The sequence below is a fragment of the Mytilus galloprovincialis genome, chromosome 3 (genome assembly GCF_965363235.1).
Source record: "Mytilus galloprovincialis chromosome 3, xbMytGall1.hap1.1, whole genome shotgun sequence".
NCBI lineage: Eukaryota > Metazoa > Mollusca > Bivalvia > Mytilida > Mytilidae > Mytilus > Mytilus galloprovincialis.
Window position 1 is genome coordinate 43,059,980 of NC_134840.1, and position 21,491 is coordinate 43,081,470.

The 21,491-nt window shown below is 31.7% G+C and overlaps 2 protein-coding genes across 8 annotated transcripts in view; one reads left to right on the top strand and one right to left on the bottom strand.

The window, feature by feature from the left end:
- Positions 1–1,228: 1,228 nt before the first annotated feature.
- LOC143068004 (uncharacterized) lies at positions 1,229–6,017 on the top strand. Its single transcript, XM_076241730.1, has 4 exons — positions 1,229–1,343; positions 2,444–3,152; positions 3,989–4,246; positions 5,203–6,017. Exons 2-4 carry the CDS (start codon positions 2,459–2,461, stop codon positions 5,604–5,606), a joined length of 1,356 nt encoding a protein of 451 aa, XP_076097845.1. The 5' UTR covers positions 1,229–1,343; positions 2,444–2,458; the 3' UTR covers positions 5,607–6,017.
- A 6,790-nt stretch (positions 6,018–12,807) lies between these two features.
- LOC143068005 (ectonucleoside triphosphate diphosphohydrolase 1-like) overlaps positions 12,808–21,491 on the bottom strand; it is a 42,301-nt gene continuing 33,617 nt past the window's right edge. For all 7 annotated transcript variants that reach the window (XM_076241736.1, XM_076241737.1, XM_076241731.1 and 4 more), the window contains 5 exons: positions 21,296–21,482; positions 19,635–19,876; positions 16,077–16,366; positions 14,712–14,874; positions 12,808–13,085 (listed from right to left, as the gene is read on the bottom strand). In XM_076241736.1, coding sequence (XP_076097851.1) covers positions 12,949–13,085; positions 14,712–14,874; positions 16,077–16,366; positions 19,635–19,876; positions 21,296–21,482 — 1,019 coding nt within the window. In that variant the 3' untranslated portion in view covers positions 12,808–12,948. The remainder of the gene's footprint in view (positions 13,086–14,711; positions 14,875–16,076; positions 16,367–19,634; positions 19,877–21,295; positions 21,483–21,491) is intronic.

The window sequence follows — 21,491 nt, forward strand, 5'->3', positions numbered from 1 at the left end:
AATAAAATGTGTGCAACTATTGGTTGGAAAAAAATAAAGGAAAATAATTTTTCTTTGTTTTGTTTTTCTTTTCATTTCATTCGATCATTTTTAATAGCACTTGACAGATCATTTAATCATACACTTTTGGATAAAAGTACCTTTATCTTCTAAGTTGTGGTCACACATTACCGGTTAGCTCGAACGGACGCCTAATGGATGAAAAAAAAAGTTTTCCGTTGGGAGTACGTTGATGTATTGACCAAATGAAATTGCATAACGGACATACATGTACACAAGATATGCAACGTACGAGAAACGGAAACCATTTATCGTCCGTTTTATCCGTTATAAGTCCGGTAGAAGTCCGTTTCACATCCGTTTTATCCGTTATACGGAGGCTCTTATACGTCCGATAGAAGTCCGTTGGTGAATGTGTCTATGCTGTATGCATTTTTTTTATGACATCAGATTCTTCTTGTAAGTATTAGATACACCTTGAGGGCATTAACCCGACTGGGTGTATTTAATTTTCATCACGATAAAAATAATAGGTCTTTTAACGATTTGATCATATATTATTGAAAAGCATTAGATATGCAGGGTTTCCAATTTTATTTAAAACGATTTCTTGATGTAAATTAAAATATAAAAATATAAGGATTGACTATATTTGACTGAAAACAGTAGACGTCTTTATAAAAAAAAGTAAAAACTGAGAATGGGAGGGAATTACTTGATTTTGTTGTTTATTTGAAAGAGACGGTCTCAGAGAAAAAAAGAGATAAGATAGAAACTACCTCAACGGCCAGGAAAAGTAAGCTTTAATTTTTTGTCTAGACAGCCTAGAAATTTCCCATTAAACATTAAAAACAGGAGAGACAAAATATTGCGCCGCCTACAGTTTCAAAAAAATATTTCACAGGCTGAAAAATTACATGTTACATATTCTTTTATGAAATTTTAAAGATTGAAATTTTTTTATGTAGTTACAAAATATGGTTGTTTTTGTGTTTTGATTATTAAGAGGAGGAGCTGGGGTTAAACTAGTACAGGCACTTTTTTGCAATTTCAGAAATTCTTTATGACCCTAATAATGAGCATTCTCGCAACACAGTAGGCTTTGCGGAATATATATATATATATATATTTGTAATCATTCATTAAATTTTCAAAGATGTTCTTTTTTAACATTTATTGATCTTTTAGTCAATTTACGGAAATTTTGAGATCGAATAAATTCATAAAAGTTTTTAGTCAGACCTATATAAAGACTCATTTTACTTTCGGTTTCAGATACTAATACTTCTACGGAATTGACACCAATTTGGTTCCTGTTTCGATACAATCACAGGTTAGATCAGGTAAATGCCCTTTCTGTTATCACTTTTTTTTATATAGTCGGTAATAAGTATCACTCTAATTTACCAAAAAATCTGTATCAAAGTTTTATTACACAATATCGAACGGCCTTGATATATATATTTGTTTAACAGCTGACATAACTATTAGCATTCTTTCAATGTGTGCACTGTGTGCGTTATAAAAAATATGTCCCCGAGCCTAGATTGGGGCAACAATCTCTTTCTTAAACGGTAGAGATTACAAAATTCATAAAAACCATGGTTGCATGTAAATTCTGAAACCTTGACCCCAAAATGACTAAATATGAAAAGTTTGTAATGCTATATAGTATCAGCAGTGTTTAAGAAAAAAAAAGGAAAGTCTCAGACACTCAGACATAATAAAGAAATGAATACTTATCCAATTTAGAAATCATAGGGTTAATGCATGTATTCTGAAAGGGTCAACAGTTCCTGTTTCACTAGGGGCAACCTTAAAAAAAAAATAAGTCGCATACGAAGAAATTTATAGCAAAGAAGGGAAAACGAGAAATGTGGCTTAGTAAATGTACCGTATTCGTATTCATCTATGGCAAGTATTTCATAACGGTCTAATGTTGTAGGACTGTATGTTGCCCTTGAGATTTAATGTGTTGTCTCATTTAGGTATACATGTATACATAATTCCTGTTATTCTGTATCTGTATTGATACGTGTAGAATCATAGTTTGGCTTTTATACACGGTGGAGAAGAGCACCGTTGTTATAGGCGGTGTTCCTGTAGAGCGGTTTTGAATGCCTTCACAGGATCTGCATGCATGCAACCTTATCCGGCAGTTGATTCCAGTGTATTGTTATTCATAAGCCAATCATTAACATTCTAAAACTTTAACTTTACCATTAAGAATAATTCTTATAAGATTGTGTTATTCGGTTTTCATTTTGGGGTGTTATTATTAGTGCAAGTTAAATTAAACTGAATCATATTGTGACTTTAGAAAGTTTTGGTCAACTAAATTTTCACCTTGTCATTGAATGTCTCAGTTACTCGGATTTCTAATACCCTATTATTTACGAATTTATATAGTACATTATCTGATAATGATTCTCTTTAATTCCAGTTTGTATTATAAATCATGTCTTCATCTCCATCTATACGTTTTCGTGAAGAAGGAAACAAAATATATTTGACAGCAACACAGAAGTTCACACCTGCTCTTCAGCGTGATCGTCTCCAGACAGCTTTAAACTTATATTATAAGGCATACAATACAAGTCAAAATCATGATGAAAAAAGTTCGTCTGCCAAAAATTTAGGAATGGTGTCATGGAGACTGGGAAACGTTGCTGATGCCTTGAACGATAGAGCGTCTGTTATTGTTCATTTTTACAAAGAGGCTTTCCAATACACCTCAGAAGCATGGCTGAAATCACGAGATGTAAAAACTAATGATTGGCGAAACAACCTGTGTACAACGGCCATCGGCTTTTGGGAAGACTTGAAAAAGGGAAGAGCTTGTACTATTGAATTTGATAAACGTGTTAAAGTATTCTATGATGTACTCCAAAAGATTGAAATACCTACAGTTAAGGCTGAGTGTTACATACATATTGCAACGTGTCATTTTCATGCTGGTGTTACTGCTATTCAAGAAAAGAACTTCAAAGTTGCAATGTATCAAATGAGAGAATGCTATTACCCTGTAACAGAAGCTGCTTCTTGTGGTAGGACTATACCGTTACCTCATATAGAACAGGAGGCAGAGGTACTGGAAAGTGACGTTCTTATGCATCAATGTATAGCTGAATCAATGCAAGCAAATCAGATAGGTAAGCTGGTTTTAATATCTGGTTGATGCCACTGCTGGTGGAGTTTTATTTCCCCGAGGGTATCACCTCTGTGCTGACATGAATTATCATTGACATGGTCATTTTTGTAAAGTAACTGTTAACAACACTTATGAATTTTTGAAATACTAAGGCTTTTCTACCTCTTTAATAGATTAACTTAGCTGTATTTGGCAAAACTTTTTGGAATTTTGGTCCTCAATTTTCTTCAACTTAATTTTTTTTTTTTTTGGATTCGAGCGTCACTGACGAGTCTTTTGTAGACGAAACGCGCGTCTATCGTAAATACAAAATTTAATCCTGATATCTATAATGAGTATATATCCAGTTATATTTGAATCGTTAAATGCATGAAGATATTAGATGAAGATGTTATCATAGTTCGTAAACATTTTTATTTCATGAGTTCTGGTGCTTTTGGTTGATTTAGAAAATTTACGTCGTTGGACCGTTAAAGAGCTATCAGATAAGTGAGAGGTCTGATACCCTATAGTTTGTTTTTATCCACCATTTCCCCTTTTTTATTCCATACAGTGGTATGTTCTATGCTCCACTCTCAATCATTGAATTTTAATTTGATATTATAGTCTGAATTGTGTTCATTGTTATGTTCTTTTTTTTAACCGGTTTAGATATTAAGAATTGTTCATATTTGTATGAATGCTAAAAAGTAAGAGATTAAAATTAAAATTTGGTAATTCGACCATATAAAATCTTGATAAAATGTACAAATATTGGCAGTACTTCAGATCTTGATCATACACATTTCGTTTGAAATTAATGATTTATTTAGTTGTTTTTTTTAAATTTCAAAACAGGAGAAGAACTGTTCCGTAAATTATTGATGGACGAGGAAAAACTGAACATTGACATGGTATACGAAGTTATTGATTGGCATACAAAAGCTGTATTAAAAACCAGAGAGATAACAGAAGTAGAAATGGAAGCCATAGCTCTTAGTCGGATAGGAAAGGTTTACGACAAAGTCCTCAAACTTAAGTACAAGGCTAAGGAATATCTATTACGAGCAATGCAGCTAGCCAACTCTATGCATCCTAGAAATTTTCACGGTGAAGGTATTCTGTCCTCTTTACATTGATAAAGATTTTCGAGAAAAATATTCTAAAAATACAATATAATAATTAAAAAAAAGTTACTAAATGTGAGAAATCCTTACACAAAAAAAAATATGTCGAAAAGTAACGAATAGCGTACAATGAAATTGAATTAAAATTTTTGTTCTTGACATTTAATATACTCTGTTAGATTGTTTGCAACATACTTACTTTACTTAGCGTTTTTTTAATAAAATTTACATGACTGTATTTGCTCTTGAAAAGACCTCAACCCTTGAAAATTCTTTTAACATGCAAGGAGTTTACATGCAATGTTTCAGTTTTTGATTTAAATTTTCAGCGTATTTTGTGCTAATTTTTGTTGTTTCGAGTTGTATTTATTTTTTTATCTAAGAGTTATCATTTTCATCTAACTGTTTGGCATACATTTGGTACTTGTGGAATATATACTCTATTTTAAATCTAGACTTGAAACACAACACAAATTCGATTTTTATATCTGTTTGTATTCACGATTATTAAAAGATTACATTTAGATCTTAAAATTTATTATTTTTGTGTAACGTTAACATCAGAAATGAATCAAAACACTAAACGTATAAGCACTGAATCTATGTTTTGGGGTACACATGTATGTACAACACAGCAGATAAGTTTGCTAGTATGTAGAGATCCACGAATTGTGAATACAGTGATAGACTAGTCAAACAACATTTTCAGTCACCCTGTCCAATGATTTGTTTAACCAACAAAAACCTGACCTTTCAACAGATATTCCAACAAATGTTTTTTGGTGATCTAATGGGCCATCGTACAAAGAAGCTTTGTAGCTTTGTACACACATTACACTGTAGATGATGTTAATATTTGATAAAAGTTTACTCTATAATAAGGTCTACTCTAGATGCGACAGAAATCACAATCATAATTTTATCTGTCACATTTGTTTATTGTAGAATGGTTTGAGGACTGTAAAGCAATTATTGCTAGATATCAAGAAGAAACAGTAAAACAAGAGAGCGAGGAATGGCAAAAAATCAGGGAGAAGTACTTGAAAGAACTAGAAAGTGAAATGAAAGACTTGAAACAAAAAGATGAAGAACATTCGAAACCACGATCTGACGAGTTTTTAAAGTATGTGTACAAGACATTCCCACCGGTAAATCCTGAACATAAACTCGAAGGAGTACCGGAGGATGGTAAAAAGCCACCTACAGATTTAAAGAAGATTTTACAGAGAGCAGTTGTACATTACCATCCAGATCGTGTTGATGTAGAGAAATATGGAATGAAACGCAAAGTTCTCTCAGAAGAAATAACAAAGTATCTAACATTAAGATACGAATTTTTCAAAGTCTAGTATTGAAAGGACAGTGGAAAATACAGATTTGGCAAATGACCACTACAACAGTGCATATTAATCTTGATTAATCACAGAAAAAAAAGTTGGTTCGTATGTGAAACTATTTGATTTTCTGTTCGCAAGAATAGATAATATTGAGTTGTACCTTTTTTGTTGTTTCTAAATTAGATGTTCCTTTTTTTGCTGTGTTAAAAAAATGATTTAAAACAATGGATGCCATGTTGTCATTGCCTCATCCTTTAACAAAATTCGCTTTGGATTAGAATGACCTATAGCATTACTACCAACATTGAGATTCATGTTCGTTCTTAAACTGTTTCAAATGTTTCTTTGTGATATTAGGATTATTATCCAGTTTTCTGTAATCTTATTCCTCTTTTGTAAATACATTGTACAGTTCATTTTTTACTTTTGTTTTGTCGCATTTGTAAATATATTACTCACATGAATTTTATATCTAGCATTTCTTAAAAGTTACCCCAGAAACATGTGTCGAAATCCACCATATCGGTATCTTAGACACTCTATTCTTTTCCACTGGTTCTGTACCGCTGCGGTTTAACCTTTGAACTTTGACCATACGCCTTGTAGCAAGTAAGAGACACAATTAAATTGTTTTTTGATTTGTTAACAGAAATGCAAAACCCTTAGAATAAGCTTTATCAGGTAACTAGTGCTTCAATTCTGTATAATTCATTTTGATCAAATTGAATATATTTATTGTATATTTTTATTCTGTTCAAAATCTGTTTGCTCTGACAATTTTAATTGTTGAACTTAAATGTGTGTTCTTCATGAAGAAAATTGCAAAAATCACTGAAAAATTTCGGGTTTGAGTGTTCTTGATAAATCCATAAAAGTGCTTCGGACGCATGCGACCTACTAAGCTTTTCATTTTCAAACATTCGGTCGATATTGGTTTTTGATGGACTGCTCGTCTCCGAATGTATTATTAGCTAAGTAGACAATGTCTCAGTGCTGACATGATTTTCTCATGTTTAACATACTTTCCTGTTGATAAATGAAAAAAAAAAACACAAAACAAACATGAAGAAACTGAGGTTCCAACTCCCTCCGGGGAAGTATAATGTAGAATAATTTGGTTATTAATTTTAGGGCCCATTTGTTCATATAGCTCCTACCGTGTCTACGTATTTTTACCTTCCTGAAATTCAACGAGAAGGTAAATCTGAAAAGCACTTCGTATGCAATATATAAAGCATTGTTGTCATGGTTAAAGGTGGATGTACATAAAGGCAACAGTAGTATACCGTTGTTCAATAGCAATACATCGATTGAGAGAAAAACAAATCCGGGGTTACAAACTAAAACCAAGGGAACACACCAACTATAAGAGGAGACAACGAAACAACAGAAACACTGAAGTGCGGCAAAAAACAAATGGCAATGCAACACACAAAGAAACAAACTATTAGATAACACCTGACTTGATTCAGAACAATTTTAAGAACAAAAATTGGTTAAACATGGCTGTGTGGCTAGCCAAACCTCTCGCTTAATGGCAATGTTAAATATACCGCTATAATAACAATATTACATGACAGGAATACCGTACAAATATATGCAAGTCCATGCAAGAATACTAAGGACAGAGAAATACATAATCAAATGATATGATAGTACATTTCGATATGTTAACTAGTAACTACAGAATAACAACGAATACCTAAAATCTAAATCAAACTGTAGAACAAATAAATCCTCTACATAAAGTTGCTTTAACTTCACTAGATGAATATCATAATACTTATTATGTAGTGTTATAAAAACTTTTTGGGAAACGAAGTCACTTTTACCATTTTACACGTACAATGGAATATGTGATGGGACATTCTTTACATCATAGTTTTTTTAAAACTAAGTAAAACGACTATCTATAATTTCATGTCACAATTTTAGATCAAATATACCTTCTCCGTGTGGTTTTGCATCCCTATAATCTATGCTTGATATAAAATACCTTGTAAATGTTCCGTCGGTTTAGATAATCTACTCTAGGTACCTCTGACATAGAATGATGTTTGTTTTATCTCTTTAAAAGATTTAGTTTTTGCTGAGATTATATCTATATTTTTATAAAATAAAGGCAACAGTAGTTTACCGCTGTTCAAAAGTCATATAATGCGTTAAGGTCAAGTGCTTGGTATTCCCTGTATAGTCTTAAACATTGATAATTTTCCTTCTCATTTCTTTTGATTTTTATCATTCGTGCACTGTCCCCTATGTGTCGATTTATGATTACCATATTTAAGCCTAGTTTGGTAGGTATTTATTCCTAACCAGCAGTTATTTATCATTGTTTTATTGATCATATATAAGAAAAGGAAAGGCTTGTGTATTCAAATATTTAAAACTTTCATAAATATGTACATTCGCAAATATTTACGATGATAACATTAAAGGTCTTGGTCATCAACGTACACAATAAAGATTGTTTTTGAAACACGTGCTGACCTGTGCATTTAGAGATATATCATTTGTTTTTATATATATATAATATTTTTGTAAATTTATATAAAAACAAATGATACAAGTTTCTAACTCATTTTCTCGTAGACATGCAACCTATTTGTTACAATGATAAATACATGTGTTGTAAAACTTCGAAAAAAGACAACAATAGGGGATATGAAATTGCTACATTCTATATATCTATTTTATGTCAGTTTCTAACAATCATTTGTAAATTTTACTTTTGTAAAAAAAAGAGAAAAATTATTAACCCGAAAAAAGGGGGATAGTTCATAAAAACTTTAGACGTTAGACTTTATCAACCAACGGAACACCTGGAAAACAGCTCATATTCCTCACTTGTCACAGGTGCATCTGGAAACGGATATCTGGTTAGTGGTAGACATTTAAAAAAATCATGAAATTTATGTATAGTAAGGAAAAGTAAGTTACTTGACAAATCTTCTTTTATTCTCAATCATTTGAATGTGAAAGACATTGCTTTGTGCATTAAATCATCTGTGAAAATAATAAGAATAACAGTGTAGATTGCACTTCTGTAAATATAGGCAAAGTAATCTCCCTTTACGAATGCTGATACATATATATAATTTATTTATTCAAAGGTCAAAACATATGGCCGTGCAGCATATATTCAACATTTGTATGCCCCGAACTTCTAAAAGTTTATAAACTTATACTAAAATTCTGTAATAATCGTCCCTACGCTTTGGGTCTTCCTCAGAATTAAATTTTCGCCCCTAACATATGTGTTTTTATACTGGTAACATTCCGTAGTTATGTCTCTATGAGATTAAACATTGATATTATATCTGGGAACCAGTACGTGAATGAAGGCGCAGTAGAATACCGATGTTCAAAACTAAATATATATGAATATTGTATACTACTGGTATCTCCCCTAAAGAGGTGTGGTTGGTGAAACAATTGTATTTACAAAGTGTAACTTTTATATGTTAAGTATGTCCAAAGCACCTTTCTCTACTTAAATTATAACATTTATCTAAAGAATAAACACGCGCCACGATGTCTTAATATAGGACACGATTAAATGTAAATTGAATGAATATAAATGATGTAGCATGAGTGCATATGCAACATTTATCCACAACAGTCTTATTGGCATGTGTTTAATCAACATTAGGAAATAATGCAGCCTACAATATTGAGAAAAATATTTATCGTATAGTCGAATATAAAAGCTCACAACATGACTCAAATGCGAAATAATTAAAAACGTGAAGAAAAAAACCCCAAAAACACGAACCAATTCATGACACAACAAACAAAAGAAATCAAATACAAATGAAGTGTTTTTCATAATCTTAGTTGATATACTATTTCAAATGTAATTGCTATGTGTATTGTTTAATAATTATGTATAATAATATAACACATTATAAATTTTATTCATATGAAGTACTTTTCTTGTTTTACATTCAAAGCCAAATATGTGAAAGCATAGGACGCACAAGAACTGAAAAAGCTGAAGCGTTTCATGTCGGGCCTTTTATTGCCGTTTACATTGTATTGGTGTATCTCATTGTTGAAGACCGTACGGTTGTCTATAACTCCTGACACTCACTTCATTTGAACAGTGGTGGATAATTGTCCTCTTGGCAATCATACCATATTTGCTCATTTTCAAATATTACAAAATAATAGACATGAAAAACAGTCAAATCCCACGGCTTGCGATGAAGTTTTATTACAGATAATTAGATTTTTAAATATACTGTCTTTATACATGGAAACTATATTGAAGCATTCACTAAATATTATACAATTTTGGAGATTGTTTGTCTCGAACTTTTTGGTTCACACTACATTGAAATAATTATATGCTTCATCAAAACAATTAAAAATTTAAATGAAGTGTTCATATGTCATAAAAGTTATTTCAAAGCTATTGACCTAACGAATACAAAATACAACGCATACTTTGAATATCTAATAAAAGAAAGACAACTCTATTTGTCACTAGTTATAAATTCATTATATTATCTACGATACATTTGCACTTTTTTATCCGAATCACTGCTTTACATATTTATTATTCTCAGAGTTCTATCTTATGGTGATTGTTCAAAATTTTATAGTATAGATGCACATCATACAGTCACGGGAATTTGAATATTTCAATCCTTTATGGGTTGATTTAAAATACATATAAAGTAATTTGCAATGAATGTGGTTCTTAAATTTGATAGATGTTTTTTGTGCTTCTTTGTTAAATATTTGTTTGTTTTAGTTCTATTTGAGTATATGACACGGTGGTGACTGCCGTACCCCTATTTTGACAATTTACCTATTATGTCTGTTTTGATCACGCATCGTTGTAAATATAATGGAATTTGATGCGACTGTCATACAGATGAGAGGTTTAGCTCTATAAAACCAGGTTCATTCCACCATTTTCTAGATTTGAAAATGCCTGTACCAAATCAGGAATATGACAGTTGTTGTCCATTCGTTTGATGTGTTTAATCATTTGATTTTGCCATTTGATTAGGGACTTTCTGTTTTGAATTTTCCTCGGAGTTCAGTATTTTTAAAAATTTTGATTTTAACACAAAAAGACCGATTACTTTGTTATATTAAAATATGACACTTCATTGTTCAGTCTTTCTACATTACATTTACATTTGAAACGAATCTTTTCAAATGGATATTTATGCAGCCTAACATGAACTTTACCAATATTACTGCACCAGATATGCATTTTGAAACTAATGCCACATAAGTGATGTTCGAGGACAACATATTTAAAAATTAAAACCTCACACATACATTGAAGAGCTGATAAAACAATAAAACGTAAAATAACAAAAATACTTAACTGGCCTTAGTACAGGCATTTTGCTATGTAGAACATGATGGAGTAAACCTGGTTTTAACGCTAGCTAAACTTCTCGCCTGTATGACAGTCGCATCAAATTCCATTATGTTGACAACGATGTTTGAACAAAACAAACACAATAGGTAAAAATGTCGCACAAAAAAGACCTAGTACTAATAAAACATTTACAGTATATATTTTACTGCCCCAGATGCGCTTTTCAAAATAATTTACTCTTTAGTGATGCTCGAGGCTTAAATATGCGATACTTTAATTTGCTATGAACTTAATGTTTTGCTATATATAAAAAAAGGCAACAGTAGTATACCGCTGTTCAAAACTCATAAATCCATGGACAAATAACAAAATCGGGGTAACAAACTAAAACCGAGGGAAAAGCATTAAATATAAGAGGAGAACAACGACATAACACTAAAATGTAACACACATAGACAAAATCCCACGAGAATAACAAATATAACATATACATATAACATCAAAACCAAATACATGAATTTGGGATAGACAAGTACCGTGACACGTCAAACAAGGAGCATAGTAATGTTGATTTTCATTGTTTTAGCATTCATTATATTATACATGTATATGACAAAAAATATATTTAGATTTTCTTGTGAAAGTTATTTTTAAAACATGTACCGAACTCACCAACATATTTTCGTTTTCTCTCAATGGTTCGGTACTACGGCTGCTAAAACAATTAAATTTTTAGTTTTTAAATGAACCATCAGCATTGTAGCAAGTTCTACAAGACTTGATTTAAATGGTTGAGTTTGTAATTGTTTGAGAAAAACAACCCTGGAACATATGAAAGAAGATTTACCTTGTACCCAGTGCTTCGGTAATGGTATGATTTATCAATGAATGATCAGTTTGAATTTAATTGTATATTCATAAAGTAGATACTAAATTAAAGCAATTTTGGTTTTGTGAATTGTTCTGTTCAAACTCTTTTAGTTATGACAATTTTAAACATTGAGCACATATGTTTTTTCTTCTCAATATTCCTGTTTCCAGTATTAGCATTCACACATATTTATCTCAATTATTGTCATATTAACCTGTTATGTATGTTTGGTTGGCTAATCAAATTTTGTCAATTTAACGGAACAATAAACAACTGTCATTTGGTTGTGAGTTTAACTAGTCATAAACCAAGGCGAACCCTTCATTTTCATCAGAAAATGGCTGTACCGAATTAGCAATGTGACAGTTGTAATGTTTACTAGATTATAGAACATGTTTCATTTCAGCGCTGTTGTGACAGAGTACTTTGGGCTTGTTGTTTTGTAACGATGTCCAAATAGCCATACCATTCTATCTTTGATATTTGGTATTTTGCTTTGAAAGTAACTTCTTAAATTGTTTTACAAATGTATGTGCTATCAACAATTTTATAACATACAAACTCGCTATAGATGCATTCTCACCTGTTGTGTCGTAGGAGCGGTATTTATTCCTTCGCTCAACAGATGAGAGAGGGGTCAATTCCTCACATACATGAAATCTCTGTGCTCTCACTTTTCTCTTCGACATGGTATAGCAGTGTTTTATTATACGTTGTCTTTTTGAAAAATGTTGTTTGTTCAGTATTTAGACCCCTCTACCAAGTAATTTGTTTTGCATGTACACGTATACAAATTGCGGTTTGTATCCAACACAATCATAAGTTTGAATGTTCTTTTCAATTAAGATTAGGTTATATTTTTTCGTTTTTTTTTAATTTGGACATCAAATTAAAAGACTTTGACTTTAACAATGTACAAAAAAAAGAGATTATGAGCACATATCAGCAAAAAAAAAATTTTACCTAAAAATGCATAAAATAAATTTAGGCAACTCAACTAGGATAGGCATATATTTTATTTGATAGTTATGTATGAAAGTGTAAAGTTTAATAATTCATGTACATATCTAATTCTATTTACAGACTACAATTACAAATAATACAATTATATAGAAAACTAACAAAACAATAATCTGTTATCATCTAACCATCAGATACGTTAATAAAAGTAAAATATTTATAAAACAAATGTCAGGATATGAGATATGTCCTGCTGAAGTGCCACATTTGGTTTCAAACACCTCTGTTTCGTATACAATGGCTCCTAATGTCCAATCTAAAATCGTATAAAAACATGTTAAAGCTATAGTTAACAGTCATGATATGTTTAATTTGCACAATCATACAAAAAGTACACGACACACAGACACTAATCAAATTGGGAACGTTATTTTTGTCTACTTAATTTACAGAATTATCAAACACGATATTGTATGATTGTCAATGAGACAACTAATCAATCAATTTGTTTTTTTGCAATATGAACATTCGAAAAAAGTGCAAAACACAAGATTATCAGAAACTACGAAATGCAACTTAAAGAGCTAGAGATAAAGGATACTACAAATACAGTTAAGTCGGCCTCATATCTTGACTTACAGCTAGAAATTGACAATGAGGGTCGGTTGAAAACAAAACTTTACGACAAAAGAGATGATTTTAGCTTTCCAATTGTGAACTTTCCATTTCTAAGTAGCAACTTTCCAGCAGCACCTGCATACGGGGTATATATCTCCCAATTGATACGATATTCCCTTGCTTGAATTTCCTATCATAATTTTCTTTTTCTTGATGAAGGGTTGCTGCTCACAAGGAAGCTATTAAACCAAGAGTTCCAAATGGTGAAGTTGAAATCATCCCTTCGTAAATTTTACGGACGCCATCACGAGTTGGTTGACCGTTATGGAATAACCGTTTCACAAATGATATCGGATATGTTCCTTACGTCGTAACTACAATCCTCTTCTCTTTCATGAATGTGACCTACCGAATTAGAATTTTTACCGGATTTGTTGTCACATAAGCAACACGACGGGTGCCACATGTGGAGCAGAATCTGCTTACCCTTCCGAAGCATCTAGTATCACCACTAGTTTTTTGGTGGGGTTCGTGTTGTTTATTCTTTAGTCTTCTATGTTGTGTCATGTGTGCTGTTTTTTTTTTTCATTTTTAACCATGGCGTTGTCAATTTGTTTTAGATTTATGAGTTTGACTGTCCCTTTGGTATCTTTCGTCCCTCTTTTAAATCCAGTACTATTCAATTTGCTTATCTCGTCCTATTTTACTCATTTGTTTACCTATATGAGCCATTACCGAATAAGACTTTAAATAGTATTTACATAAGCAATACTACCGGTGCGACATGTGGTGTAGGTTCTGATTTCGATTTTGTAGCACATGAGTTCACCAATGTTTTTTGGTGGGGTTCGTGTATCTTAGTTTTAAGTTATCTATGCTGTGTTATTTATACTGCTTTCTGTCTTCTGTATGTTTATCCTTTTTTTGCCCTGGCGTTATCAGTTTGACGTCAACTTTTCAGTCTGAATATACATTTTGTTTCTTTCGTCTTTTTTTTTATAGAATCAAATCATGGAAAATTGATATTTTAGTTAAAAACTAACTTTATTATCTTAATTGTCTCTACAGCGAGTCTATTTACAGTCATAATAAAACAAATATGTATAAATAAGTATACGGGAGCCTACGGGAGACTAAAATGCCATGTTCAAATTGACAGACGTCATCATAGTCGAAAGGAAAAGATAGAGTATCTTCAACGTATGTGCTTGTTACGATTTTTTTTATTGACCTTTAGGTTATTCATAAGAAAATGGATTGTTTTTCTGTAGCACATTTTATTTTTAAAATGAAAAGTAAAAATAATAAGAAAAATAAAACTTACCAACTGAAATATCTTTAATTTTTCGAATCAACGTAATTTTTTGAGTTTCTGAAGTAAATCCATATGCTTCAGATAATAATGCCGGGATATATAATCCCATCAGACAATACGCTGAACCGTACTTTTCTGAGATAGACGTATTTGTAGTTGCATCGGTTAAACTCTGCAATGAAAACTAGATATAATCAAAAGTACATTCAAGATACTGAGAAAACATATAAATCCATTCGTAGATATACGTATGGATATGTAAATAAACAGAAAATATGTAAACTATTTGGGATTTTTTGCAAAATATGACCTGTAACATGAGATCTATCTTCTATTAAAATATAGTATGTATCCAGAGACGCTATCACTTGCCGCAACATGTCTCACTTCTTTTAGGGTACATGCGATTCCTTCAGTTTTTGTTTGTTACATTGATTTGCATGTCCTTCATTGATTTATAAGATTTGATTCAGTAAACTACTGTCGCTTCAATTCTATTTAATCTGTATATGTATTCACATTTCCTCTAGAATCAGTATTAAATATTGCATATGCACTAGATTTCTATCGTGTAAGACTGTATGCTAATTTTTGTATGTCTTTTGGTTTTGGCTTGTCTTTGTTTTGCTGTATCATTGATCAATTATTATTATATTTATCCCAAAAATCTCTTTTTCAAAAACAAAAAAAAACTGATGTAGTAAATGAAATGAAAGTATTGAATTCATAATTTAACTTCTAAATGAACATTAACATGACAATAAAATGAATAATAATATAATTATGATAACATATGAAAAGAAGTTCTGCAATTGAAACGGTATTTCCCTTCCTAATAAACGTATGAGATTTGAACATTTGCGAATTACTGTTGACTCTACTTTATCAGAATCCAGACATCTCTTACTTTAAATCAGATTGATTATGAACGGGAAATAATCATTTGACTATGTATAAGGTTTATAACAAGACACACATAAAAAAGACTAAAGTGCAAACAATTGCCACGTGTTTATTGTGCAACAAGTCTTTTCATCCCTAAACATACGACTATATTGAGTGACAACTTGAATGTTTTTAATCAACTAAAAGAAGATCCTGTGTATGTTTCATGCACAAACTGAGTGCACAAATGCATGAATGTCAACGTATATATTAGTGCTAATATTGGCTAAGAATAATGTATTCGGAATGGACGTGACTTTATTCTTCCGATAGATGGCGCGACCTTGTTATCACAAATGTTGGCTTAATCTGCCAAGGGTGGAGAGAACGGGAGTGGATCGTAACCCTTGGCTAGCGAAGATGTTTCCCTAAGACTATGCATACTTTAAGCAGTAAATAAACAACATAGCAGTGGTTACTAGATCTTACCTTCTGACAGTAGTTAAACGCTGTTTCATTGAGTCGACTCATATTAAGTTTCCCTGAAGAATCTACTGTGCCAAGTGAACGTGGTGCATATGTGAAGGCTGCTATAGCATAGAAATTGTCCGTTCCTATCGAAGGCTGATATGTTCGTCCAATTGCACAAGGTTTAGGATAACACATATCGTCGGCGGCACTTTTAAGGAAGGAATTAATAATGGTAAGGCACTTTGATGGATTTCCTTCTCCAATGAATGTTTTTGTAGCTCCCATATATATCTTTGTTGTTGTATCTCCTACAAAAAAGTGGAAAGTCATTTTATTTTTTTAAATCTTTTTGAAGTTATCTCTTTTATATTGATTGAATTATATACAGATTGATGAAATAATAAAATGAACATTATCAAGTGTAAACCCGTGGTTGTCCAAAGGAATACAATCTTGAACTATATTTGATATATTTTTTATTCTAATAATGTTAAAAACTAACAATAAAACTCCAAGACTGTGAAAGTAAGAACGAACAGTAGTTCTAGAGATATTGATATGTAACATCAACTCATCCAGTTCGATGATCAAGTTCTCTCATGATATATTTAAGTTTTGCAATTAATACGAAAAAAAATCAATCAATGAATTATGAAGATGTTTTGCATTTAGAGGTCAAACGAAAACAAATCATTGAAATATGAAGATGTTTTGCATTTAGAGGCTGACATACGGAAAAAAATCATTGAATTATGAAGGTGTTTTGCATTTGAAGGGCGTCATCCGAAAGAAAGATATTTCGTTACATAACTGAAACTTCAGATGTGACAGACGTAAGTGACTTGAAATATGTAACACTGATTTATCTTTTTCAACAGAAAAAAAAACAAAAAATAAGTTGTGAAAAGTTTATCATGTAATCAACAAATTTTTTAATCACGCCCAGTAGCAGACATTTCGTGCATATTCAGGACGGGAGTCCGTTAACAAGAAATGTTATAATTATGTAGTATCTGTTAAGTTGGTAGACGTAGATGGAGAGCTGGATATTTTTGATCGCCACAAGAACTTTTTTTAGAGGATAACTAGACTTCAAAATACGCTGCCTATAACTGAAGACGGCATGCCACTTCCCCACACAAGGGAAAAAATTCAAAGAACCTACATTTTTGTGTATTTATACACCCGCATAGCATGCGTTTGACAGCCAGATGACCATATTTGAATAACAGTGTCATCTCTTTAAATTGAACAAAAGACTAATTTTTTTTACGATGTTCGAATATTATAACTAAAAATTATAATGTTGAAACTCTTAAACTTGCTAGTTAATTGGGATGAAGCCTGCTCCCTTATTTTGTTCGTATGCACTGTGCATTTTGATGAATTTGAATAATTCTTTCTAAATTGTCGATATTGATGTAAATGAACTTTGGATTATGGTAAAATGACGACATTAAAAAAAAAAATGTCATCACACATCGATTTATCAGTGGCAAACACTGAGGAGTACGATTTTTGTATTTTCTATGTACACTAATAAACATTCTGTATTTTATGAACTATATGTATAACATTTGTATTTTAAACCTGAAAATGATATTGATTCAAGAACCCATAAATCAAGTTAAAAAATGCCTTGCATGTTACTAATACAAAATTGTTTGACTTGCAAACTCGAGCTTGCAAATAAAAGTATTATTTTTTTAATATGAAAATTACCAAAGTTTTTCTGTATAATATCGGTTTAATTCAAGTTAGTTACCCGTTAACATACATGGATTGTTTTTGTATTAACTGTTAACATAAATTAATGTTGATGCGATGACTGTATAACTATGTGTTAGCCGTATGATATTTCTTGTTGACATACATTTATTTTGATGTGATAATAACGACTTGGGATTTAGCTTAATGAAATTACCTGTTAACAAGGTAGATTGCTCTGACTTCTTTTCATTTTCAATTTTGCCTAAACTTAAGACGGCAAGATGCACACAAGAGATTTGCTGACCAAACAATCCCGTTTAATATATATGAAGGTCACTGGTATCATTTGCATAAACCAACTCCAAAATGTTTACGCGCATTGAATGAGATAATGCATTCAATCAAGCGACATATTGATCAAAGTGAAATGGTTGAAGCACTGGGCACTGATTACAGAGATGATTAACCCATTACGTAATACTTATCTACCAGAAGCTGTATCGACGAATTGCTGCTAGATAATGAAAACAACACCATATGAAAAAACCTAATATTTGAAACTTAAGGTTGAATAGAAAATATAAACTCGAACAGCTAAATAAAATAAAATCACATGACGACTGAGGCACATGACTTTTATTGAGATATCGTGAAATAATTAACCTGTAAGATATATTACCTGTTTATAACCAGGAGATTTATTGAGGCCACGGCAAATGATCGAGCTGTATGATATATAACCTGTGAACAAGTCAACTATGTGACTTATTGACGTGCCGACTATATAACCTGTTATAAACCATGAGATTTATTGAGTTGACGACAAAGAATTAGGCTGTATGATATGTAAATAAACTCATCATAGATACCCGGACTAAATTTTGTATATACGCCAGACGCGCGTTTCGTCTACAAAAGACTCATCAGTGACACTCGAATCCGAAAAGTTAAAAAGGCCAAATAAAGTACGAAGTTGAAGAGCCTTGAGGACCAAAATTCCTAAAAGTTTTGCCAAATCAAGCTAAGGTAATCTATGCCTGAGGTAAAAAAGCCTTAGTATTACAAAAATTCTAAATTTTGTAAACAGTTAATTTATAAATATAACCATATCAATGTTAATTGATGTCAGCACAGAAAGTGCAGACTACTTGGCTAGTGATACTCTCGGGGAAATAAATCTCCTCCAGCAGTGGCATCGACCCAGTGGTTGTAAATAAACTCATCATATATACCAGGACTAAATTTTGTATATACGACAGACGCGCATTTCGTCTACAACAGACTAATCAGTGACGCTCGAATCCAAAAAAGTTAAAAAGGCCAAATAAAGTACGAAGTTGAAGAGCATTGAGGACCAAAATTCCTAAAAGTTTTGCCAAATTAAGCTAAAGTAATCTATGCCTGAGGTAGAAAAGCCTTAGTATATATTTCAAAAATTCTAAATTTTGTAAATAGTTAATTTATAAACCTGTTAACAGCCATGATATCTATTGACGAGACGACAAAGGATCAAGCTGTACGATATTTAACCTGTTAACAACCATAATATTTAACGGCGTGACGACAATGGATCAAGCTGTATGATATTTAACCTGTTAACAACCATAATATTTAACGGCGTGACGACAATGGATCAAGCTGTATGATATTTAACCTGTTAACAACCATAATATTTAACGGCGTGACGACAATGGATCAAGCTGTATGATATATAACATGTTAACAACGATGATATATATTGACGTAACGACAAAGGATCAAGCTGTGTGATATATAACCTGTTAACATACATAGATTTTACTGTGATGGTGTTCAAATAACAAAGACTTAATTAAGACGACAAATAGTTTAGCAGTTAGATATTACCTGTTAACATACACGGATTTTGATGAGATGACGATTGAGGATTTTGCTGTATAATGTATCTGCCTATTCTGAAGATCATGTAATCCTGTCCGTAAAACAAATAACTATGTGCATAGAGACTGTATCTTTTCCCTGCTATACGGACCTGAAACATGTTGGCTAACAGGGGACCATCAGGCAGGAATACAATTTGCGTTGATCCACCACCCATTTCTAAAACACCAACTGCCTGTGATTGAGGTCTTAAATTAAAAAGAAACATAATTGTGTATGCTATTGATTTAACGGTTTTAAAGACGTTAATAAAACATGCAATGTCCTAAAGAATTTACTGGAGTTGCCGAGAGAAAAATACGACAGTGTATTGTGCTTGAGATGTCTTACTATTCGAACATTTTACTCAAACTGATTTTATTATTTCATATACAAAGATGATGAATGCAGATTTATTCTGTAAGTGCTACATACATATATGTGTTATTTTGATTTGTTTAGTTGTTGTCTGCGTTGTGTTAAACATTCTATTTTTTAGGTAATTTGCATACATTTATTAATATCAAGTTATTGCAAGATGAAAAGGTATAAAAAAAAACGTTCTTACCTAATATTTAGGTTTTGTATTTTTAGTCAAGTCGACAAGTTTTACAACAAATTATGTACACCTTAATAATTAATAATAAAATTAACGGTACCAATTTTCTTGCACCAGATCTGATGCGCATCCGTAATGCAGTAAATTACTTCGACCTATTAAACCGTAACTATATATTAGAATATCTCAACGTACTTTAGAATAAAAGTATTATTAATTGGTCACTAAAAATTTGGCATCCATCGTGTAAACTGTATAGATTAATCTGATACAGCAGGTATCTTTGCCACGCTTGTCGATGAAAGTGTACAACTAGAATGTGAAATGAGAGCGAATGATCATTAAAAGATCTTATCTGATTTGTGTTATCAAAACAATGATAACGGAATGGAATGCTATTTAAATGATGTATCTTTGCCAATTTCAGAATTATCTATCAGCATGTCCCACAAACGATGTAGACCATTCAAAGAGTAATAGAATGAAAAGAAATATACACATTATGTAATTCGTGTGAAATGATAGTTGAATGACAGGATCGCTCAATAGTTCGACGGCATTATTTGAAAATTAAGGACGTGCATGCATTTATGAATAAAAATAGATTTCATGAATACGTCTATATATATATATATATATATGGCAGCAACACAACGACAAACATAATCAAACGACATCCTGTTGACAGGATTGCCATCCCTTTTCCCTTTTTTCACTGTCCTTTTCGTTACTTTTATAACATTTTCTTCTAAAAATATACGTTCATGAACCATCATTGTCTTAAAAAAATCTAGCGGAGGTTTATGTTTGCTCTTTTGACAGAAAGAAAAAAAAGTAGAAATAATTCCCCTTGTAGAAAAGACAAATTCTTTACTCCTTTCCATCAGGTGAAGTTACTTCTAAAAATTAATTTCATACTTATTCAAGATCAGGTCTAATATAGAGTATAGAAAATAATCCATCAGTGATACCAGTCTAGTGATTTTGTACATCAGAGGTGCTTATAATTTATAAAAGGTTCACTAGTAACGCTCGATTCATAAAAAAAAAAAAAACTATTTGAACTAACCTATCAGAACCAAAATAATCTTTGAGGTAGTTGATGGTTATCCAGGCAAACACACCTTCTTCTTCTCCAGATAAAATTCTTACATTCGAAGGATTAAAAACAAATGGATTTAATGTTTTGTTTTGAAGCACATTTCGAATCGCATTCATTAAACTTCTTGCATCGTCTTCTGGAAGGACGCGTAAACCTGAGAAAA

What these genes read in the sequence shown, in the direction of transcription:
- LOC143068004 (XM_076241730.1), top strand. Translation starts at nt 2,459, where the DNA reads ATGTCTTCATCTCCATCTATACGTTTTCGTGAAGAAGGAAACAAAATA. An exon ending in AATGCAAGCAAATCAGATAG is followed by an intron (nt 3,153 to 3,988) that starts GTAAGCTGGTTT and finishes ATTTCAAAACAG; the next exon opens with GAGAAGAACTGTTCCGTAAA. An exon ending in TAGAAATTTTCACGGTGAAG is followed by an intron (nt 4,247 to 5,202) that starts GTATTCTGTCCT and finishes TGTTTATTGTAG; the next exon opens with AATGGTTTGAGGACTGTAAA.